Source organism: Macaca nemestrina, chromosome 16, assembly GCF_043159975.1.
Source record: "Macaca nemestrina isolate mMacNem1 chromosome 16, mMacNem.hap1, whole genome shotgun sequence".
Taxonomy (NCBI): Eukaryota; Metazoa; Chordata; class Mammalia; order Primates; family Cercopithecidae; genus Macaca; species Macaca nemestrina.
This window is the reverse complement of record NC_092140.1, coordinates 101,982,326-102,007,690: the sequence shown is the minus strand read 5'-3', so window position 1 is coordinate 102,007,690 and position 25,365 is coordinate 101,982,326. Positions and strand designations below refer to the sequence as shown.

The window sequence follows — 25,365 nt, the reverse complement described above, 5'->3', positions numbered from 1 at the left end:
TACTGCCTTATATAATATTTGTGCATCCATTTGTTTATCAGCAGGCATTTATTTCTTATTCACCGGCCTGTTAGACACCAGGCTTTTGGGAAGGAGAGGTGGAGGGAGGCACTGGATACATGGGTTGTTCACTTCTCATATGATTTCAGGAAGTAAGTAGGGGCCCTGTAATAATACCTTTTTATTGCATTATTATTTTATCTATGCATATATTTTCCCATGTTAAAGTTTATTGATAAAAAATGTCTTCTGAGGGATTTGAGGAAGTACTAGGTACTTCCTTCAAGCTTTTAAGGTACCGGGTCATAATTTCAAAATACAGACTATGGGGCATTTTAAAACAGAAATGCATTTCTACCATTGATATTAATGGTGGACCATGCTCCATAAACATAATCACATATCCCTTATCCTGAAACCCAGGCTAAAGATGGACATACTCTGCCTGTACCCTCCTTGCCCTCCCCTCACCAGACACACACACACACACGCACACACACACACACTCCTCTTGCCATGATGGGAGGGACAACTCTAGTGCAACTTGGAAAGTGTCAAAGAAAACCCAGAACTGGACAGTGGAACAGCAGATTTTACTCAGGACTGTTGCAGTAGAGGAAATGGAAGCTCAGTGTAGAACTGGGCTCCACTCCAAATACAGCCCAGGCAAGTGGGGATATATAGCCAAAGAGCAGGTGGGTTTGGTGGATGGAAAATCACGAAGAGGAACCATCAGGGGTGAGGGAGATTCTGGCTAAAATGACCTCACAGAATTCTTGCTGAAGACCGGCCAGAGTGACCAGGCATCACCTGGGGGGTGGTGAGGGTTGAGGAACCTGATAAGATATTGAGCATGGCCAGATTTAGCCAGGTTTTCGGGAAACTGGGCTCTTGAGAACAGGGCCCCATAGAAAGTGGCTCATAACCTATCTAGAGTTTGGTCAAGGAGAGAGTCCTATCAAAAGGCTAAACTCAAAGCTCATTTCATTATTTATTTGCTGACTTCTCTGCCTGCAGCAGAAAATAATATACCTAGGGAAATTACTTCTTTCTATCCAAAAGTTATGGGAGAAAAAACAAGATTTGATAGTGTTTTCATTTGCTGCATGGTTAGGTCATCTGATCAATACTAATGCAGTGGGCCAAACCTAAATGGTTGCCCCCTGTCTGTGCCAGGATTTGGGATGCAGTGGTAAGAACAGTTCCAGCTCCACCCATGCAGGGGAATACTCTCTATTTGCTGATACGGAGCACTCTCCAAGATGAATGGCATGGGAAAACAAATCTAGTTCCTGAACAGTGTTAAATACATGCACACGCGCTAGGAGGATATTTTTGGCAGGTCACCCCAAAACTTGTGTTGGGGGAGTGGGAAGTTAAGGAGCAGGGATGAGAAGAAAGGTGTACTGTTTGAGTATTTTTTAAAAATCTCATGTTCGTAATAGTTTTTCAGTATACAAATGATAAAAAGAAAAAAGAAATGATCTCGGCCAGGGTGGTGACACAAGTTTGTGAAGGCAGTGTCAGTCTGTGCTAACCAATGTCACCATGGGTCGGAGGCTGTCGAGCTTCCCTTTCAGCTGTTTTCCCTCTTTCTTTTGTTCTCGGTAGTTATTTGTTGAACTTAATGGGGAAGATTTCAAGGCATTTTAACCACCCAGTTTTACTGAATGAAATGAAAACATCAAAGCAGACATTTATATTGGGGGTAATTTAATATTTATATGCTGTTTACTTTATAGCCTGGATTATGAGTAATTACAGAGTCTCTGTTTAAGGTGCATTAGAAATATGACAGTCAACTCAAAAAGCAGTTGCTGTCATGGACATCATACTGTAATTTAATTCCCTGGAATCACCTTCTCTGAATTTCTAGTTATTTCATGGTTTCTAGTTAATTCAACATGTAGAATGATCACTTCATCAATTTCTTAGACTTTTATGAACTACAGGCTATTTTTTAATAGTTTCAAATTAATATTAGACTTTTAAAAATATTATATTTTTGAAAATAATAAATACTTCAGATAAAATCTATTTTAAATAAAATTTCCCAAATAGTCTCTATAAAAGTTCCCATGAGTATTTGGGATATGTTCAATGAATTTTATTATTTTGTCAAGAAATAACCACAAAGACCTCCCACACATTAAGTTGTATGTTCATTTTCAAAAGAGATGTGACACTCAAAACTGTTTAAGTCCATTGGGCTACTTACACAGTTTCTCAGCGGAGGGAGGAGGTGACTTGGAGACAGACAGCAGGACAGGGAGCCACAACTGAGTGACTGACTGGCAGGAACGCAGCGCTGTCTTGTAGCACAGTGCAGCAGTTGACTTAGAATTAGAGAGAGTTTGTGTTCCATGCACATTTTTTTAATTAAGAAAATTATTATTTCTTTTTCAAAGATTTTTAGTCAATAAAAGTGTCTTAGATGGAAATTGGGGTCTGATGATCCCCTCATTTCCGGTGGAGCTTTATGATTCTTGAATCAGCAAAGTTGTTTTATTGGGTTGTAGAAAATCCAAAATCATAACACTTACAGGTATAATTTGTTTAGAGAATGCACTTTGTGCTTGATTTAGAGTTTAGTAGCTTTATATGTATTCCCATTTATTCCTCACACAACCTTTAGGGCAGATATTCTTATCCTCATCTCACAGATGAAGAAACTGAGGATCGGAGAATTCCCGAAATCACTTGGCCAACAAGTGGTAGAGCTGGCATTCAAACTCGTGTCTCTTTAGATCCGATGTAGGAAAACACATACTTTTCTCCTATGTTGAGCTGGCTTGACACAGAATTTCCAAGGACTTTATTCCCAGTTAATGCACCTCTTTCTCTGCATTCTCCTTTCTCTTTCCCTTTGTTTCCCATATACTTCTCCTCCTTCCTCCTTTCCTTTGTTGTGTTTTAACTCGTACATGAGACTCTTGCAACCTCAAGCTGCCTGGATCAACTTTGTGATTTTGAAACCCTCTGCTCTTGCCTGGACCTTTGCTGTGGAGAAGCCAGCATGGGAACAAGGTGGAGACCACCCCCAGAAGGTCACATGCACCCGTGCTTTGATCCCGAGGGACTTTGGAGGGGGAGGCTCTCTCCTGTACTTCAGAAAGCCTGTGCCTGCACACAGCTCTCCCAGCAGCCAAAGTGCTCAGCAAAAACACAGGTGTCCCAGCACAGAGCCAGAGCCACAGTGATCACCCCACAAAGACCCAGCACATGTCCAAAGAAATTCTTCTTGAATATGCATTTGTTTTATTGTTTTCCTATTACAAGAGTAATGGATGCTTTTTGCAAAAATTACGCTTTGCAGAATTACAAAACTTGAGAATAACCCGTAATTCTAATCTCCCGCTCCCCTGAAAGAGATAATCCCTGTTAACAATTTTCAAGAAATTCTAACTTGTTCATCAGTTCTTTAAATCAAATGTTGTTTTTCTCCCCCGCTCTCTCCTCTCTGTGCCTCTGATGTGGAACATTGTGTGGCTAGGGCTCTCGGGAGTGAGGAAGAGGCTGACCTTCCACCTTTTTCTCCTCGGTTCTTTGTTGTGCTCACTCCAGATGTACGTTTGAAAGACAGGCAGAGTAATTGAAGGGAGGAAAGAAAGTATCACTCACCCAAAATGTGAGTGAGTTAATTAGTAAAAATCTAGATGGACATGATTCCTCCGAATCCTTTGTTGAGTAGTTGATTAAGTACAGGCAACACTATCCTTCAAAACTAAATGGTTTTCATTTAATTTTTGGCCAATAAGTGCTGCTTAGTTGATTTTGTATATAGATACGGATGAAAAAATTAAAATACGTAAATTTTACAGAAAAAATGGGAATGTTGAACTAGGTGGGACTTGTATTCTAGCATCCAGGGTTTACAGATGAGGAAACTGAGATTTCGCGCAAACCCTTCTTCCTCTGTGGCATCCGGTCTGCATCTGTGGGCTTGCCCAGCCTGCTGCCTGCGTGGGTGTCCTTCTTGCTCCTCTTAAGCTGTTTTCTGGTTTTTGTTAATGAAGAGTGTTCTTTAGAAAACATCACAAAGATCGACCTGGCAGGCCCTATAGTGTAGTGGTTATGAAGCCTGACTCTGGAATTAGACGATGTAGGTTGAAATCCTGCTTCTAACACTACTTCTGTCACCTGGCCCAAGGTACATAACTTCTCTGATGCTCTATCCCCCAGTCTATGAAATGGGAAAAATGGCAGTGCTGCCCTGATAGGGAGGGAGTATGGATTATTGAGTTAATGGTTTAAAGTTCTTGGCCTGGAGTCAGCACCCATAAATGTTGGTACTTACATGAATGTTTTTGTAAACAATGGAATCATACTTCTAATTATGTATTAAAACTTGTTTTTAAAATAGTCATGAACACAGATCACATCTACGTTCTTCTTTTTATAGTTGCATTATAATTATGTTATATGATATGCTATAGTTTACTGAGTTCTTGAACTTGTGGAAATGATTGTATGTGGGTCAAAGAGCCATTTGTTTTGCCCGTTCTTGGAAAACAGTGTGTTCTGATGTTCAAATCTAGAGAAGCTTGATGTCTTATTACCACAGAGTTAGTCTCAACAGGAAGTTAACATCCTTTTAAGACATATGTAAGATTCTTTCTACTCTTGGAAAATACTAAATTGCTAACTCTTTCAAGGAGCTCTCCACTTGGATTGACTTCTAGGCTTGTCCACTAATGAAATTTCTTATGCACTTATCCTCATTTTTGAAAATAACACCCCTGATATCAAAGTAGTGATTTTCTGCCTTAGAAGTGAGTGGCTGAATGTTTCCCTGGCTTTGGCTTCTGAGCATGCACATGACTGGCTTAATTAGAGGAGAAGAAAGTGCCGTAATTCTGCCAGCCACTGGTAGTCATGCAGCAGTGGGAGCCGAGAGACCCTTGATTATTCCCATGCTCACGGCTTCTTGAATAAAGTGGATGACTAAGTGGGCTTACCGTAGTAAGAGAGATCATTAGCAGTGGAAGACACATTTGAACTTGCTGAAAGAGCTGCCTTTGTGTCTAGGAAGGCCGACACTTGGTAATTATTAGACCAGGTCTTCGTTTCATCTCAGCGGTCTTTCCTTTTCACGCTTGCAAAGTCTGAATAGCTTTCTATTGCCCGTTAATCCCCACAGGAATGTGGCTTCGGCTATGGGGAGGATGCACAGTGTGTGACGTGCCGGCTGCACAGGTTCAAGGAGGACTGGGGCTTCCAGAAATGCAAGCCCTGTCTGGACTGCGCACTGGTGAACCGCTTTCAGAAGGCAAATTGCTCAGCCACCAGTGATGCCATCTGCGGGGACTGCTTGCCAGGGTGAGTTGACCGGTTTCTTTCCCTTGTAATTATTTAATTAAGTTAACTTTTAAAAAGGCAATTCCCTTGTTCCGTTCTAAACTGGAATGCATGCTGATATTAACTTGAAGAGCTGGTGGAGTATGTGTGACTTCTTTCAATATTAAGCACTGGATTATCCGTGGTACCGTGTGCCATGCGTGCAGCAGACACTGGCTGTGAAGAAAATGAATAGACATGCTAACAAAGGACTTCTGTTATGAAAATCTAAGGAGTTCCTACAAATCAATAAAAAAGAACACTTGGACAAATGGACAGAAAAATGAACAAGCAACCCACAAAAGAGGGGACGCATGCGACTGCAATTCTCTGACAGCGTCACCCTCATTAGCTTCAGAGGAGGGCAGGTCACACCATTCAGCCATTCAGCAGGGATTTGCCCACCCACCTTAGGCATTGCTTTACACGCTTGGTCTATGTCAGAAAATAAAGTAGTAAAGATCCCTGCCCGTGGGGAGCTTATATTCTTGTAGGTTTTTGTTTGTTTGTTGTTGTTGTTTGTTTGTTTTTGAGATGGAGTTTCATTCTTGTTGCCCAGGCTGGAGTGCAATGGTGCCATCTCAGCTCACCGCAACCTCCTCCTCCCGGGTTCAAGTGATTCTTCTTTCTCAGCTTCCCGAGTAGCTGGGATTACAGGCATGCACCAGCACACCTGGCTAATTTTTTGTATTTTTAGTGGAGACAGGGTTTCTCCATGTTGGTTGGTCTCCAACTCCTGACCTCAGGTGATCTGCCTGCCTCAACCTCCCAAAGTGCTGGGATTACAGGCATAAGCCACCATGCCCGGCTTCTTACAGGGTTTTAAAAATATTTAAATAGTAAAAAATAAAGAAGCAAATTATGCAGAAAGATAGCAGATAATCGCTTTGGAAGTAACCCTAAGGCAGACAAGGGAGATTGGGCATGGCCGCAGTGAGGGGCAGGACAGTGACAGTGTTAAATTGGGTCATCAGGATAGGCTTTATTCAAAGGTGAGATCTCCTTGAAGGAGACGAGGCCCTGAGCCAAGCAGAGAGGTGGGGAAGAACACCACAGACAGAGGGAACCTCCAGCAAGAGGTTCTCAGGTGGGCATCCACCTGGTGTGGGTAAAAAACCGCCAGGAGGCCAAGGGAGTGGCAGGGAGAGGGAGGAGTGCAGTACACCACGTTACAGAGAGCAGGGGAGGGGCGGGCAGGTGCGAACGCAGAAGCCTTAAATAGACTTGTCAATAAGGAGGGGGACCACACCTGGGCCAGAGGGAGCACCAGGGAGGAGGAAGTTAAAATCCTGATGGCTTCTAAGTAATTGTGGGATGGATTAATACAGACAGCTGGAGGAGGGAGTCTAGATGAAGAGCTGGACTCAGGGTGGCAAGGTGGGTGACCTGGAAGGCTGGGAGGAGCCATTGCTACACCAAGTATGCAGAGAACGGGATGAAGCCGAATATCCTTAGAGCTTAATGGAGCTAGAGTGGAGCCAGAGTTACTGACCAAAGACAGAAGAGAGAAGCAGCAGAAACCCGGGAGCATCCGAAGCCAGTCTGTATTGCAAAAGTAAGAGACAACCAGAAACTGCATTGCAGGAGCAGCGAACATTTATTACTTACAATGTACCAGGCACCCGGCCAAGTACTTTTCATGAATTGTTTTCTATAATTTTCACAATGTTTTAAAAAGGAAGAAACTGAGACTTACTAAGGATTAAGATTATTCAGGCAAGATCACCCTAACCTGTGTGTGGGGAGTCTGGGAGTTACATCATGGGAGTCTAACGTCAGAACTCATGCTGCAAGGCACCACGGGCAAAAGACGCTAACTGGATCACCACAAGATCAGGGTGGTTTTGACCAGATATCCCGGGGTTGGGGTCTTGTTGAGGCCAGAGGGGAGATAAAGCTCTGGGCCTAAAGGGTGGAAGCAGAGTAGAAAATAGCCTAGTGGGTCCAGCATGGTCATATACAGAGACACAGCACCTAGGGAGCTGTAAGATATAGTGGGCTAACACCAAAAGCACGAGCAACAAAAGAAAATATAGCTCTGTTGGACTTTATCAAAATTTTAAACTTTGTACTTCAAAGGAAACCCTTTGCAGTACAAAACACAACCACATAACCCACAAAATAGGGGAAAATACTGGCAAATCATATGTCTGATAAGGAACTGTCTTAAGTAGAATACGTGAGGAACTCTTACAACTCAATAATAAAAAGACAAATAATTCAATTAAAATAAGAATGAAGGATTTGAATAGACATTTCTCCAAAGAAATATACAAATGGCCAGTAAGCACATGAAAAGTTGCCCAGCATCATTAACAATCAGGGAAAGTGCAAATCAAACCCACATTCTTCAACCCCACTAAGATAGCTATAGCCAGCAAAAGCCAGACAGTAACTGGTGATGACGCGGAGAGATTGAAACCCTCATACACTGTTGGTGGGAACAGCAAAGGGTACAGCCAGGTTGGAAAACAGTCTAGAGTTCCTTCAGAAAGTTGGACATAGAGTTACCATGTGACCTGACAGTTTGACTCTTAGGTATATAACCAAGAGAACTGAAAACACGTCCACACAAAAACTTGTACACTAGGTTCGTAGCAGCAGTTTACATAACAGCCAAAACACTGAAACAAACCAGCTCTGGTTTGAATGTGTCCCCTTCAAAACTCAGGTATTGCCAATGCGATTGTATTAAGAGGTGGGGCCCTTAACAGGTAATTAGGTCATGATGGGCCCTCCCCTCACAAAGGTGCCCCGATAAAGGGGCTTGACAGAGGGAATTTGTTCCTTTTGTTGCCCTTCCACTTTCTGCCACGTAAGGACACAGCATTTCTTCCCTCTGAAGGGTGCAACAGAAAGGCCCTCACCAGACACCAGATACTGGCATCTTGATCTTGGACTTCCCAGTCTTCAGAACTATGAGAAATAAATTTCTGTTGTTTATAAATTACCTAGTCTGTGATATTCTATTACAGCAGCACAAAACTGACTAAGACAAACCCAAATGTCTATCAACTGATAAATGGAAAAACCAAATGGGATATATTCAAACAATGAAATATTATTCATCAGTGAAAAGGAAGGAAATCCTGACATATGCTGCGAGATGGATGAACCTAGAAAACATTATGCTAAGTGAAGTAAGCCAGTCACAAATGACAGCATATTACACGATTCTATTGAAATGTCCAGAATGATCAAATCTACAAGGACAGAAAGGAAATTAGTATTGCCTAAAGGCTGCGGTTGGGGAGGGTTGGGAATGGGAGGTGACTGATAAGGTTATGAGGCTTCTTTTCGGGGTGATGAAAATGTCCTTAAATTGATTGTGGTGATGGTTGTACAACTCTGTGAACATATGGAAAACCATGAAACTGTACACTTTAAATGGGTGAATTGTGTGGTATATACAGTATAAGTCAATAAATCTGTGCTTTAAAAAAGAAGGAATGGTCTATAATCTCAGACCTGTGACAATATCTGTGGATAGCATTACCCAGAGTTTTGATCTTGTGCAAATCTAATTGAGGACATGAACTGAACATCTCACACACCTCTGTTGTTCATGTTCTCCAGTTCTCTGATAAAAGCCTGTCTGTGCATGTCTACTCTCTTCATCTGGGGGTAGGGAAATGAGGTCTTCAGGGGATGTACAGGCTGAAGTAGGCAGTGCCCAGGGAAGGTGGGGAAAGGCCTGATCTAGGACTGGGATTTTATAGAGCCCACACAGGGCTGTGCTGCTGGAGTAGGGGAGCGGGTCTGCCCGGAACTCCACCGTGCCTGGTTCCTCCTGCTTCCCTGTGGTCATTGTCATTTGAGCCGGCTGCTCTAGTTTCTACAGTGTTTGTTTATTCTTTAAGTAAATACTTAGCTACAGGAAAGTTATAAGTGAATAGACAGTTGAGTGATGTTTCACAATTTATTTATACGATTACTTTAAAATCCCATTCTTTTCTAAGTCAGCATTGGTATATGAGGCTGGCATAATTATATAGTGACTTTTACCCAGGTCTTTCCAAAGTGTTTTCAAAATACTCTTCCAACTTGACTGTACTTCTGTGAAGAAACCAAATGGTTGAAACCCGTTTTACAAGCAGAAAAACTGGGAGGCAGAAAGACGTGAGCAAAATGCATATTGCTCCCCAAACAGTAATGCAGAAGTCAGGCATAAGGTGGGCATTGCTCTTTTTGGTGCCAGTCTGCCTCCTGTGGCCTCATTCTCTAGCAAGAACCTGCTGCTGCCCATAGGCCCAGGCGCCCCAGGACACCAGCTGCTTCCCTCTCAGTAGCAGGTAGGGTGTGGGAATCTTCAGTCCTCTGCCCATAATTTGAGTCATTCGAGATAGCCGGTCCCCTTATTCGCACAGCTGCTCTGTGACTTTAGACCAGTCATTAACTTCTCTGACATGCACTCTTCTCACTGTCAAATGGCCATGCTGTGAGAATCCACCCTGCAGAACTGTTAGAAGGATTAGAAATAGAAGGCATGTAAAATGCGTAGCAAGTGCCTAAGCCATTGGAAGCCCTAATGAAATGTTGGACATTATTGCCAATTGATGATTTTGGGGCCAGTGAAAACTTCACATGACATTTTCAGAGTGTGACCAACAGGCCTCCAGGCTCCTCTGCCAGCGCCCGGTTCCTGATTCCTTCCTGGCTCAGGGAAACTGGAACCCGCACTGAAGAGTAGGCTGGCCCCCGCCAGCTCTTTGCTGCTTCTGGTGACAATGACAACTAACATTGAGCACTTACTGTCATCTGAGCTACTCTGTAAAGCAGGGATTCCTACCATCCCCTCTTAACAAAGAGGGAAACTGGTTCTCGGAGTGGGTAAATGACTTCCCAGAATCACCCAGCTTGTAAATGAAAGAACTGGGATTCACCTCGAAGCTCCTCTGCCCCATGCTTAGGTGCATGTCTGATTTCACTGGGAGGTCACCCCTGGGGCTTCCGTGACTGATCGACGAGAATCACAGGGACTGCCTCTGCCCGTCTGGGCTGTGTGCCCACTTCACCCTCACCCTACCCTCCGCAGACCCCTTGCTCCTGGAAGCTGCCTGAGTTGCCTGGGTTTTCGCATCCCCTCGCCTCAGCTCTCTGGTCTGTGCTAGTAACCATGACACTGTTGAGGAGACCTAGACTCTTACTCTAATGATTAATCTTGTCATTAGCATTTGTTCACCTTCAAATAAGGGGCCATTGCTGTGGATTGTTGAGGAACACAAACAGCAGGCCGACTGACCAGCATGAAGCAAAGTGCTAGCAAGAGCCCAGGACAGAGCAACGCTGTCATCCAGTGTCTCATCCAGTGTCTCACAGACGCTTCAGGAAATCCCGCCCTGACTTGACTGTGATTCACAGGGCATAGTAACTGCCTTCAACATTGTGTTAAGTGAGGTCATTGTAAGACCAGAGTTGTTCTATAGCATGTCATCTCCTTGCAGAAGTGCACTCATTGATTGAAGAATTAACGGTCTACAGCCAGATTTTCTTAAAACAGCAGTTTTCAAACACTGTGTTCATTAGGCTAACCAGTGCTGTTTGGGTTCCGTTCAATTAAAAATTCCTCTTCATTGGGAGGCTGAGGCAGGTGGATCGCTTGAGCTCAAGAGTGTGACATCAGCCTGGGCAATATGGCGAAACCCCATCTTTAAAAAAAATTCAAAAATTAGCCGGGCGTGGTGATGCACACCTGTGGTCCCAGCTACTTAGGAGGCTGAGGTGGGAGGATGGCTTGAGCCCAGGAGGCAGAGGCTGCAGTGAGCCGAGATCCCGCCACTGCACTCCAGCTCGGGTGACAGAGCGAGACTCCATCTCAAAAAATAAATTTAAAAAATTAATTAAAAAATAAAAATGGTCATTCAAAACATGACAACCTTCTAGCCTCATTTGTCTCATGATCCTCAAACTTTTAGAAATTTTTTGGCAAATGTATTTTATTTGATTGTCAGGGAAAACTCAGACCTCAAAACTGTTTTGTCAGTTAGAATTCTTTATTTTTAAAATGTTAAGTAGTGTCTATACTTGATCCTCAATACTTCCCATTTTCCTAACTTTTTAAGTGTTAAAAGATGGATTTCTGTATCCCCAATATTTGTTCTTGAGAATGTTGGATATTCTATTTTTAAATTTTTTTTGCTTTTTACATGAAATGAGTTTTTATGTATAAAACACTATTTTGTGCTTTCTCGATATTTAATTCAATGAACTTCTATTGGGCAAGTTTTCTGGCTGAAAAGATAAAAGTATTAATTTGGATATGTTACAGTGTTGAGCAAGACGTCTTAAAGAAGAAGGTGCCTTTATATTGTCCTGTGATTTTTAAAAAAAAAATTTATATGCATTTTTTATTGTGATGAAAAACACGTAACATAAAATCTACCATCTTAACCATTTTTAGGTGTGCAGTTCAGTAGAGTCAAGTATATTCACATTGTTGTGAAACAGATCTCCAGAACTTTTTCATCTTCTCAAGCTGCAACTCTATACCTGTTAAACACCTCCCCTTTGCTTCTTCCTCTAGCCCCTGGGAACCACCTTTCTTTTTGTTTCCATGAATTTGACTACTCTAAGTACCTCACAGAATTGGAGTCAGTCAGTATCTGTCCTTTTATGACAGGCTTGTGTCACTTAGCATCATGTCCTCAAGGTTTATCCATGTTGTAGCATGTGACAGGTACCCCCTACTTGTTAAGACTAATAGTATTTCATTCTGTGAAATACTTTGTTTATCCATATTCATCAATGGACATTTGGGTTTCTTCTGCCTTTGGGCTACTGTGAATAGTGCTGCAACGAATACGGGCATGCAAGTATCTCTTCAAGACGCTGATTTGAGTTCTTTTAGATATAGACCCAGTAGTGGGATTGCTGGATCATATGGTAGTTCTGTTTTTAATATTTTGAGGAACCTCCGTGCTGTTTTCCATAGTGGCTGCACCATTTTACAGTCCCATCAGCAGTATACAAGGGTTCCAGTTTCTTCACATCCTTGCCAACACTTGTTATTATCTGTTTGTTGTTACTGTTTTGATAGTAGCCATCCTTATGGGTGTGAGGTGATATCTCATATGGTTTTGACTTTCAGTTCAGGGATAATTAGTGATGTTGAACATCTTTTTGTATACCTGTCAGCCATGTGATATATTTCTCCAAAGACATTTCTCTGGAGAAATGTCTATTCAAGTCCCTTGCCCATTTTTAAATTAGGTTGATTTTTTAATTGATGAGTTTATAGGAATTGTTTATATAATATGAATATTAACCCTTTATCAGACATATGATTTGCAGATATTTTCTTCCATTTCATAGGAATGTTTGTGTCCTCTGATTTTAAGTTTAATGTAGTCCCATTTGTCAACTTTTTTCTCTTGTTGCCTGTGGTTTTGGTGTCATATCTAAGAAATCATTGCCATATCTAATGTCATGAAGCTTTTCCTCTGCATTTTCTTCTAGGAGTTTTATACTTTTAGGTCTTTAATCTGTTGCATGTGGATGTCCAGTTTCTCCAGCATTCCTTAAAGAGACTGTTCTTTCCTCACTGAGTGGTCTTGGCACCTTGTTGAAAGTCATTGACCACATACACAAGGGTTTGCTTCTGGGCTGTCTTATCTATTCCGCTGGTCTAGTTGTCTGTCTTTATGCCAATACCACACTATTTTGATTATTGTTGCATTGTATTATGTTTTGAAATCAGGAAGTATGAGTCCTCAAACTTGGTTTTTTTTTTTTTTAATTTTTACTTCATAAATTCCAAAATGAGTAATTCTATTAATGTCTAGTGGGAAGTCACTGTGTTGTATATGCTTTGGAAAGATTGTCATAATCAAGTGAAAATAGAATGTTGAGCAATTTCCGAGTGTATCTGGGCATTTGAGATAATTTACCTAGTTTCAAATGCAAATTTTGCTTCTACCATAAATTATACAGATTGGCTACTACATTATCCAGTTTCACAAAATAATTGCATCTGCCTGTCTCTGTAGACTTGTTCTCTATATTACTATATTTGTTATAGAAAATTTATGTTGTATGTACGAAAAAAAGAAAATCACTTGAATTCCTACAATCTAGAAATAGCCACTGTTAATATTCAGTGTATAATATACTTGCAAACTTTTTTCATTGCAAATATATACATATATTTTTTTTTGAGATGGAGTTTCACTCTTATTGCCCAGGCTGGAGTGCAATGGTGCAATCTTGGCTCACTGCAACCTCTGTCTCCCAGGTTCATGCCATTCTCCTGCCTCAGCCTCCCGAATAGCTGGGATTACAGATGCCCACCACCATGCCCAGCTAATTTTTTGTATTTTTAGTAGAGATGAGGTTTCACCATATTGGCCAGGCTGGTCTTGAACTCCTGACCTCAGGTGATCCACCTGCCTTAGCCTCCCAAAGTGCTGGAATTACAGGCGTGAGCCGCTGTGCCTAGCTACACGTAACTATTTTTATATGTATTGGTAAGCAATCTGAGAAAACTGATAGAAAAGTGCGTGCCTGCACGAAATGGAATTATATCTCATATATTCCTTTGTTTTCACTTAATGATATTTCATGAATTTTAAAAAATGTGTATGGTAGGTCTTTATCATCATTTTTAAAGGCATTCCATTGGGTCTATCCTAATTGGTCATTTCTATTGGTGGACATTGGGATTGTGCCTAATTAGCTTTTTTTTCTTTTATAAACAATGTTGTGATTGTATTCTTACACAAACATCTTTACCCAGTTGATTATTTCTTTAGGATGAGTTTCTAAATAGGAAATTACTACATAAGAAATGTAAACTATTTTATTGAGTTCTAGTGACACATTGCTAAATTGCCCTCCTAAAAGCGGCAATTTATGTTCCCACAGGCAGTATATACATATACCTATTGGCCTACACCCACATCAGCACTTTCCCAATTTTCTAAGTAAAAATGATATATTTTCATTTTAACTTGAATGTACTTGATTAATAATGAAGTTAAACATTTTCATCTTAAATTTCTTTAAAAACATTTAGTTGCATCATGCTTTTCAGTTTATGAAATTTTTAAATTATGAAACATTCTTCTTTTGGGAATGAAAGTTCTTTGCTTATTTTTCAATTATAGTGTTCATTTTCATCGTCATGATTTTTAAGTTTTACTTTATAGAGTGAAGGTATAGACAGTACTGTAATTAGGACAATTTTTCAATCTTTGTTTGACTATTACCTATATTGATGGTGCTATATTTATTCATTTTTGCCCTTCAGATGTCTTTAAATCTGTGTGTGTGTGTGTGTGATTGCTGTTAATCTCTTCCACTCTGACTCCTGGTTTCTTGTTGCCTAGAAAGACATTCCCGTATCAAGATTGTATGAGGATTTCCCTACATTTTTCCATTGCTTTTATGGTTGCTTGGTTTTTTGGTGTCTGAATTCCAAATGCTAAAAACTAGTTCTTTATTCATGTATAAGGTGTTTTGTAGTTTAAGTTTCAATAGAAATGCCGAAGACCACTGACTTTTTATCCCCCCATCTGCACCCCCACCCCAATACGGAAGAAGTGCAGAGAAGCGTCTGCAACATGATGTTTAGGGGAATTTGATATTTCTTAAGTGTTCACTGCTTCCTGTCCAAAAATGTGTCTACCTAAGATACTATTATTTAAGCCTCTGTGTACTTTTAACCACAGAACTGGTAATGGAGACTGCTGGTAATTTATGACCACAACTGTAAGCTTAGATGAAAGCACTAACAAGGAGTGTTTTCCTCTCTCTTCTAGGTTTTATAGGAAGACAAAACTTGTCGGCTTTCAAGACATGGAGTGTGTGCCTTGTGGAGACCCCCCTCCTCCTTACGAACCACACTGTGAGTGAACACGACACAGGCAGAGCCAGGGCCTGCGAAAACGATTAAGTGTGTAAACCTTTCTTCTCTGGCAGATGGAGCCAAGTCTGTCCCTCCTGTGGGGTGTACAGTGTGTCCTCTTTTATCAGGCTTCTAGCAGGACAGAAGAAGTTCTTTGTCGTGTGCCTCAGTCAGCACACCGGGCCCAGGGATTAGAATGTCGAAGTGGAATGCAGACATTTCGCCACTGCTCTGCTCCATTCGAAGCCTTCCCTGGCATCCTGAGTCTGGAATTCAGGCGACTGTGATTAAGCAGGCAGCCCACGTCCTCACTCCTAGGTCTTCCTGCCCTGGCCCCATGAATTCCTGGGTTTTCCTTTCCTAGTCCCCAGACAGGACTGTGGTGGCACCTCTGCCTTCCCAGACAAGTTCCTCTGTCTGAGTCACCTGCCCTCACTGTGTGTCACTAAATGGAACCTAGTTCACTTCATCCATTCCTTCTTTTTTCTCATTTAACAAACAAATGAGAAAAGAGAACTCATTGCATGCTGGGGATACAACTGTATGCGAGAAAATTGTGCCTTTTCCTCTTTATGTTAACATTAGTTACTCCTTTTGACTATGTATTTTGTGTAGATATAAGAGGTATTTGTTTCAAGTTATCAACCAGCATCAATTTTGAATAGGAAGAAGAGTGACCTCTCACTCTTTTTAATCCTAAACACAAACCAGGCCAATAAAAAACCCACAGGAAGGGAACCGGTGAGTGGCCCCTGTGTGGCAGAGCACGCTTGTCTGTGCCACAGCAGGGCTCAGGAGAGCCACACGTCACGGCTCAGGGGAGAGCGAAGGGCAGGAGGGAGGACGGAGGAGGCTTCTTTATCCCACACACAGGCCGCTCATGCCTTTCTGGGGAGCATTGTTTTGATGTCATTTCCAATGCATGGGCTGTGTCCTCTTGCTTCTTGCTATGGTAAAAGTCCCCTCTGAACTAACTGAAAGTTAGCGCATCATTTGATAAGGTCACACAGTGCTTCTCTTTCCAAGAGTGTCATGGAATTTCGCAGTCCATATTAGTGTGTCCTTTACCAAAATGCATTACTTTCTATTCTTCCTTTGAAGTGATAGAAAAGCAAAAGACATTGGAAGACTTTCTTTTATAGAAAATGTATATTGATCCTCATTTTTATAATAGGTAAACATTCACCAAATAATTCATCGCAAGTAACAAATGCAATATTGAATGCCTGTTATCAGGCACAATGCACATGCTTTACTTGTTTTGTTTTGCTTAATTTTCTCAATAATCCTATCATCAGTCCAAATCTGTCAATGAGAACACTAGTCCAGAGAGGTCAGTCCCGTTCCGTTGTTGGCTGCTAAGTGCCAGAGACAGTATTCAAATTCCAGTCTAATTCTTTCCACCACAATCTACTGTCTCCCTAAGGAAAACCAAGCTATCTCATCTTTCCTACACATTGACTCTTTCTCATATGGTTTTCTTCAATATTCATCACTTAAAGAAAACACTAAAAGTCTGGCATGTGAGAGACACTGGAGGAGTGTCTTTAGGCCACTACACAACCCATCAAAGGACAAGCCCTCTTGCCAGTTTAACATGCAGTGACCTGGGCTTGCCTGTGGGTCAGCCCAGCCATCATTCTGTCAGGAAGCTGAGTTAAAACCATGCACTGCAGCCCAGACTGCTGCACAGAAATTCCGTGAAGACAGTGTTGCCACTTTAGAGTCAGAAAGTCTGAGGGGTTTTTTCCCGTTAATTTATTGCATTTATATTTAATACAATCAAGTCAAAACTCTGAGGCTTTGGGATTTTCTGCCTTCGAGGTTCTGGCTAAGCTCAGATATCACAAATATCACAAATTTGCCTTTGAAGGTAGATCTCACATGTAACTTTTAATGCCTTGTGAAGTCCTTAGTAATTTAGTGTTATGTGAAGTCCCTAGTATTTTAAAAAGAAAATTAACCAGTATATATGTGTGTGTGTGTGTGTGTGTGTGTGTGTATGTTTCTTCATATATGAAACTTTAGAAAGCAAGGAAAAACAAGCTCTTTGTCAAAGTAAAAATTGCAGTGTGCACAGCTGATAGCCTTTCAAATCACAAAGCAAGACAGGCTGGTAGCCTTCAGTGAGCATGAGTCCTTATCTCTGTAAAAGAAAGTTTGCTGCCTTTGGCACAGCTCTTGGCAATAGTTCCAGAACGCAACTAATCTCCTCAGAAGAGATTTTGGAGTCTTTTGGGAAAATTTTGTAAGGCGCCTTATGTTTTCATTTCTTCCACTTTGGGCTTTTTTTTTAAGCTCATCCACAAAGAGCTACTGCTTCAGTGATTTTTTTTCTTCCCCCCCCCCCCGAGGAGCTCCTGTGCTACTCAGACTCTCAGCTAGACTCTCAGCTAGAAGCAAGTGACACCTCTCAAGCTAACTTCAGGAATGGGGTTTGTTTCAAGGACATGCCTGGTAGTGGGAAAGGCAAGAACTCTCTGGAACCAGGAGTAGCCCTCCCTGGGGGTCCCAGGTGGCCCGGAGTCTGGTGGCACACCGCACCTCTGCAGAAGGGGACCCTGTGTGCCGCATGCCCTACAGCTGCTCTCTGGGTCTGCAGGGCTGTCTGTCCTAACCTAGTGGGTCTCTTCGCTCTGGATTTCCCATTTCTGTCAGCTGCCCCAGGGACCACCCCAGTACCACACCTGTCTGTGGCCTCTGTGTGGCCAGCACTCACCTCCCTGACGGCTAGGTCTCCCCTTGTGAAATGGAGTGGTACCTGCCTGCAGTGGTTGTGTTGCCAGCAGGGTTGGATTCACATCTTGGCTGCGCTTTGTACTGATGGTGTAACCTTGGGCAGATAGTCTCCCCTCTTTGAACCTCTGTTGACTCTGGAAAATGCCCAAGTCTGCAGATTTTGCATAGAATTAAATGAACGAGTAGTCCAGCAACATGATACCTGCCCTGGGGCAAGCTCAGTAATGACTGTCTACCTGCTGGCCTGCCTTCTTTCAAACCCTGACCCTGCCTGTCCTCGGCCGTGCCCTGGCAGATGTGCTCTTCGGAGGGTCCTGCTTTGGAGTTGTCCCGGTCGGGGAGGATCTCATGGTGCGTCTGGCTCTGATGTTTGTCTTCTGGGGCTTCACCTCCCCTGGTGGGTGAGCACTGAAGGGTACCAGAAAGTGGGTGCCATGGAGTTTTGTGCCTGAGAAACTCAGATGGGGGCCAGGTGCTGTAGCTCACGCCTGTAATCTTAGTACTTTGGGAGGCTGAGGTGGGAGGATCACTTGAGCCCAGGAGTTCAAGACCAGCCTGGGCAACATAGTGAGACACCATCTCTACAAAAAATAAAAAATTGGCTAGGGATGGTGGTGTGTGCCTTTGGTCCTAGCTACTTGGGAGGCTGGGGTGGGAGGACTGCTTGAGCCCAGGAGGTTGAGGCAGCAGTGAGCTGTGATTGTGCCACTGCACTCCGGTCTGAACAACAGAGTGAGACCCTGTCTCAAAAAACAACAATAAAAAAAAAAAAAGAAAAAAAAAAAGAAAAGGTAAAAAAGAAGCAGCTCAGATGACTAGACTGGGAGGCTGAAGGCTGAAGACACCGAGTTAGGCCGGTCTCTCCCCTCTCTATCTTGATCTGAGGCCTCCAGCCCCACCCCCACCAGATGAACTATAAGCCCCGCCTCCCCAATAACAATGGATTTGTGATGATAATCCATCCACAGCCCCTCTTTCTGGGCACTAATAGCATTAATGTGTGACACTGACTGGCTGGGCATGGAGCTCAGGGTTGATGAGTGACACTCCTGTAAATTGCAGATAAATAAAAAGATACCCATTACATAGAAATGCCTGCTGCAGGCGTTGTTCCCCCAAGCAACTTCAGTTCCTCATCACCTGTGCCCACTTAGAGCTTCAAGGAGAAATAGAGAAAAACACACAAGAAAGTTTAGAACCGTATCCTGCCTTCAGTCTGATAAGAAATGCAGATTCAGTATGATTTCTTTTAGCAATGTTTACTTAATTTGGAACAAATACTGTGGTTGAAACAAATGGTTTTGAAAAAATTCAAAGCGGTTTTCACCAGAGTACAACTTTATTTAAGTATGTTTAACCTAGATGTTTGCTTTGTTCTCAGGGGCTTTGTAAGACAAGCCACGTGATCCTGGAGAGATAAGGGATCAGATAAATCACTGTGGGGGAGAAAGGAAAGCCAGAGCTGGGCTGACCTGCAACTCTTAGGAATTGCATGGGCTTCACAGTCTTCGAAGACAGCAAGCAGTTGTTTGCACCAATAAGTAACAAATCACATTATTAAAAGTTCATTATTTTCCAAAGGAAGTTTAAAATATACTTTAAATAACAAAGGCAATTTCAAATTAGACTTTTAAAAGACGTATTTGCTCATTAAAGATCATTTTTAACATGTAGTAGAAAAAAGCCAGTGGTGGAAGGGAACCCCAGTAGTCCCCTAAACAAAGCATTTGCAGCACTGATCATGACAAAAACAAAGACAGCATTCTAAGGGTTTTCTTTTCAGCCTTTTTTCTATCTATGCCACTGATTTTGAAAAGATGGGCATAATTACACTGGACATGCTATTTTAGATTCTTTTGCTACTTCGGATATACTTTTTTCATATAATGACTTGTTTGGGTAAAGAGTCACACAGGTACGTGGCCTACAGTTGGACTTCTGAGGCTGTCCCTATTCCACATGACACTGCTGTCCCCTTCTGTGTGAGCTGTCACGCCTTACTCATGCACTAACGATGGATGCCCATGAGTGTATTTCTGTGTCCGAAGGTACTCGTATCTTTGTCTCTTGACATTCAGTGTTAAATTATTTTAAAGTAAGGGTGCCTGGTAAATAAGAGTACCTCTTTTAAACCAAACAAAAGCAAATTGAAAAGGAAATAAATTGGGAGCATTTTGAAATCGATACAGGTTTTCTTTAAAGGAGAAGGGAGAGGAGGGAATCTGGGAGGGAGAGGGAGAAGCAGCAAGTCCCTCGTGTTGAATTCCAAGTTGACTTCAGCTCTTTCCTGAGTATTTCAGCCAAACCATGGAGTTAAGAAGCCAGTTCTTGGTGTCCTCTTCATCCTGGGCACTGAAACATTCACTGAATCTGATCAGAGTAAATGACTGCATAATGAGACGCAGATGAGATATAGATAATCCAAAAGCATTTTCCATTTGCTGGGAACGTTCTGTGATTTTTACTGTGTGTGTGGATGGTTTTTTGTTTCTGCAGTGGAGTTGTTTGTGATGAGTTTGCTAATACTTAACGGCCTCCTTTTCCAAGAGGACTTCCTGGGGCCTCTGCATGACAGGCCCACAAAGCCAGTGTGTAGAGGACTAATTAAGGGCTCCATTTACTGAGGGTTTTCAAGTCGGCTGTGGTCCTCAGACCGAGACTCCTAAGTGTCCAGCCAGGGGAGCACTGGCACAGCTGCTCTTAAGGGGCCTTGCTGTGGGTATTGTTTCAGGAACAGATAACTGCTACTATGCATTTTAAATGAGTATCTGAGGCAGCAGAGAAGGGGCGCTTCCGACAGGCAAGTCTTAAATATTTAGCTCTGTACTGCCCAACAGAGCTTTCAGGGCAGGGAATAGAAGACAATGAGATCAAAGGAAAGCCCATGGTTGTGGAAGGCAGATTACCCAGCCAGGCCTCCCTGGGACGTTCAAAGCAGGGATTCCCTCCATTGTTCACTCATTTAGGATTGGTTTAAGTTACTGTGGCTCTTTCTCCCCTTCCTCTCATCGTCTAGAGTTCCTTGGTTTTCTTTACTGTATCTCTTTCTTTTTGTCAATAACATGTGATTTCATTATTTCACTGAAAATAATCTAAAATAGTAGTAGTCAAAGGTTGCTTATGTGGAAACCAAATAAACACAGCTGAAAACTTAAAGCAGGTCTCTCCACACAGTCCCAGCTCTGTAGCTCTATCAAGAGGACACCTTTTAATCGCTCCCTTGGAACTTATTTATTTTTTGTTGCAAGCATTACTGTACCAAACCAAACCAGCCATGCTGGGGAGGATTAGAAGAGAGAGGAGAAGCTCATCGAGGCAGCCAGAGGTGAAAGCGCAGCCTGCAGGGAGGAGTCAGAAACTCACAAAAAGCAGCATGAAGAATCCAAACACATTGTCATTTGATGCCTTTTAGTGTAGAGCAAACAGACCTTTTCATCCTAATGACTGACCCCTGAGGTTTTCTCTCTAATGCCCCTAAGTATGATAATTACAGTTCTTATGATCATTCTGAACCCCAAAAAGGAGTGCAGGGATGATCACATTACATTTGTTGACATCGTTTTTCTTTTTTGAGACAGTCTCACTCTGTTAGCCCAGGCCAGAATGCAGTGGTGCGATCAGCACAGATCACTGCAGACTGGACTTCACAGGCTCCAGCGATCCTCCCACCTCAGCCTCCTGAGTAGCTGGGCCCACAGGTGCATGCCAGCAGGCCTGGCTAGTTTTTGTGTTTTCGGGAGAGCCGAGGTTGAATTCCTGAGCTCAAGTGATTCACCTGTCTCAGCTTCCCAAAGTTCTGGGATTATAGGCAGGAGCCACCACACCTGACCATTAAGTCATTATCAAGGAAGCAGAAAACTGTTGTAATTCATTTAAAAATGATTTACATCAAAAATGACCCTCTCAAGGTTATTTGCTTATTGAGGTAAACAATTGTTTTCTGAAAATACGTTGAAAATTTGTTACAGCAAACTCCTCATTTTCTGAGGATGTCCAAAACAATAGCTGGGGCCAGGCATGGTGGCTCACGCCTGTAATCCCAGCACTTTGGGAGGCCGAGGTGGGCGGATCACCTGAGGTCAGAAGTCTGAGACCAGCCTGGCCAACACGACGAAACCCTGTCACTATTAAAAATACAAAAATTAGCTGGGCGTGGTGGCAGGCACCTGTAATCCCAGCTACTCAGGAGGCTGAGGCAGAAGAATCACTTGAACCCGGGAGGCAGAGGTTGCCGTGAGCCGAGATCGTGCCATTGCACTCCAGCCTAGGTGACGAGCGAAACTCCGTCTCAAAAGATAAAATAAAATAAAAAAACAAAACAAAAAACGATAGTCGAGCAGTTTAAATGTCTTGGCCTGTTTAGAGAAAAAAATGCACCATAAATGTAATTGGTTTATATGATTATTTAGTTATTTCAAGCATTTATTCTCCAGATGTGTCTCCATAGCCCTAGTTTCATTAAAGTTAAAGAAATCAGAAAATTCTTTAAAAAGTTTCTTTAACACATGTGCCCTACATTCATTCTTGTCTCCCAAGAAATGTCCTTTTTCTCAAACTGAAACCTTTCAAATTTAGCATTTTTTTCCCATAAAGTTGCTAAATATTTGTAAGTCATTGACTTTGTTATCAGTAAAAACAGAAAAGTTGAATGCCTTGACTGAATGAGTTGACAGCACCCCTTGGATCTGGAGCTGCTCTTGAAAAAGTCTCTGTGTGCCTGAGCCTTTGATGGGGCCTTCTGAGAACAGTAGCAGTTGATTATTACCTAGTCACCAGTAAATCTCATTTATCTGGCTTTTATCTTCAGTCTCTGTTAGATATTTAAAACCATTGAGCTGGCTTAAATATTGACTCACAATAAACAGGTTGTGATTTGTTAAAGGGCATCGCTAAATTAAATGAATTTCAGATTAAGTACAGTTGATTTTTAAAAATATCAAACCCAGCAGGACTGTTTCGCTAAGTTGTGGGCTTAGTGAAATAAAGTTGTATTTGCTTCATTCTCTGTCAAGAGACCAACGGGTCAGTGAAACAGCCCGTTTGTGGCCACACACATGGATCAGCGATTTGTGTGTGTCCCCATCAAATGCTTAAAATAAATGTGAGCTTATGGAGGAAAGCAGACTCATGATTGATGCCAAACCTGTAGTGGATATCCTCAAAGTTCAGGCTCTATCAGTCCTTTTCGTATAGGGAGCGTTCACCCTCTTGAGGTGGCATGTGAGGGCCTGCACCGTGCGGGGAGACAGCTCTCGGGTTCACGTTCTGAGGAAGACCAGGGGATGGGACCTTAACCAACGGATTGGGATCGTTTTGTCTTTACACTTGGGTGTCTAGCCACTTCCTAGGGGGTTTACTTGAGTAACATCATTTTTGAGACGGGAATAAAGAAGTTCCAGAATAGTGTGAAATAGCAAGTATTTCTTGAATTCCGAAAGGTACCAGGCGTTTCATCTGCATTTCTCAGCCTGCCCTTCACATAACGGTCCATGGTGTGTGTTTCCCTAAAGCCCTCATTCCACAGGACATGGTGACGTGGAGGGCAGATGAGTTCTACCCCAGGCCTTCCTGGCAGCACAGACAGGCCAGGCTCAATACTGCCTCTCCAGGTAAACTCCGAGGGACAGGATTAAGAGAGTTTTAAAACAATTTATAAATTAAGAATTCTGAAACTATAAATAAAATGTAATTGAGTCATCCTACTTGAAAAAAAATGGGTAAAATGCCTCAAAGTTTGAAAAGGGCATTAGAAAGTTAAAAATGGAAGCTCGAAGTCAAATTTCAAACAGGAATTAATTAGTTTAGAAGATAATATCCCACTTTGGGTTTTTAAAACATTATTATTTTTTGAGATGGAGCCTCACTCTGTCGCCCAGGCTGGAGTGCAGTGGCGTGATCTCGGCTCACTACAACCTCTGACTCCCAGGTTCAAGCGATTCTTCTGCCTCAGCCTCCCAGGCAGCTGGGATTACAGGTGCGTGCCACCATGACCGGCTAATTTTTGTATTTTTAGTAGAGACGAGGTTTCACCATGTTGGCCAGGCTGGTCTTGAATTTCTAACCTCAAGTGATCCACCCACCTTGGCCTCCCAAAGTGCTGGGATTACAGGCGTGAGCCAGGGAACCTGGCCTACAACGTTATTTTAATTGCTTCATTTATGATTTTGATTATCTCAGAGAAAATATTTTAAGTATTCATGAGAGTTTTATCTATCATGCAGCAGTTTTCTTCATTAAATATTTAAGAAACATTTTTTTCTTGATAATTATAATTTTAAAAGGAAGTTTAACTTTCAAAATAATTTTTGAACTTTACTGAAATATAATGTATATACAAGAAGATGCATCCATTTTAAATGTAAAATTCAGTGAGTTTTGGTGGATGCATAACTTGTGTAATCTTTTAGCCCATCATGATACAGAACATTTCTGTCACCCTCCCATAAGGAAAGTGACGATTTTTAAACATTGGTCTTGGAGTGGCCTCAGAGGGGTCCCTTAGTGAGCTGTCTCGAGGATATGGTTTAGGCATCTTTTTGCTCTGTTGCTGTTGTAAAATGTGTGCATGTGTATGTTAGTGTTTCCTGTCCTTGCTTCATTCTCTGTCAAGAGACCAACAGGTTATGTTATGAAATTTTCTCTTTAAATGATTTTCTGAAAAATCTTCAGTATTGAACGTTCTCAAATGCCACTGAAAATAATTCCTGAAAATATTGCCAGGGGTTGAAGGAGGCATGGTTTTCTTCAAAAGGAGAAAAATTGCTTTTTAAAATTCTTGGTATTGGACTGTTTCACACAGGAAACATGTCAGGGAGTCTGTCTTGGGTGCAGGATGCTAGTCTAGATGTTAACCAAGTGCTGCAGAAAGACGTGTCTCCCACGTTGTAAACGATCGGCTCGTCATCTCCTTTAGGGACAGCGATCTTGAATGCTAAGATGTCCCTACCACTGATGAGGACACTGGGGCTGCCCTGGTGAGAACCACAGGCCAACTTCCCAGTTCTCAGGGAGTTCAGATTCTGAGGCTGCAGGGTGGAGGTATTATTTACAATAAGGCGCTGAGGAAAGGGTTATTAAGGTGACCTGGGACAGGGCCCTGAAAGAGGGGAGGAGACAGACACCCACAGCAGAGGCCACAGCTGGTGACTGAGTCGATGGGTGTATCAGATAGGGCGCCTGGGCTGTTGTGAAGATATATTTAACTTCCCTCGGACTGCTGTTGGAAATGGAGCTGAGGGGAGCAAGGGAGGAAGCAGGAACTCACTCTCCTAGTTTAGCAGAGCATTTTTAGCTGGCACAGAAAACGTATGTGCTTTGAGAAATGGTGTGGCTTTTCACCCCTTTCTCAAGAGTCAGTTATTAGTTTATTTAACTAATTCAATTTATTTAATTTAAATAAATCTTATGTATTTACTAGTTATGTATTAATAATATTATAATATTAGTTA

General features: G+C 42.2%; 1 protein-coding gene across 8 annotated transcripts in view; it reads left to right on the top strand.

Annotated features, from left to right (window-relative positions):
* The window catches only part of LOC105490252 (TNF receptor superfamily member 19), a 104,451-nt gene that overhangs the window by 39,587 nt on the left and 39,499 nt on the right, over positions 1-25,365 (top strand). For 7 of the 8 annotated variants that reach the window (XM_011755698.3, XM_011755700.3, XM_011755702.3 and 4 more), the window contains 2 exons: positions 5,141-5,319; positions 15,093-15,178. In XM_011755698.3, coding sequence (XP_011754000.2) covers positions 5,141-5,319; positions 15,093-15,178 — 265 coding nt within the window. Of the gene's footprint in view, positions 1-4,863; positions 5,044-5,140; positions 5,320-15,092; positions 15,179-25,365 lie in introns of those variants that run through there. The other variant, XM_071081550.1, reaches the window with a different exon arrangement.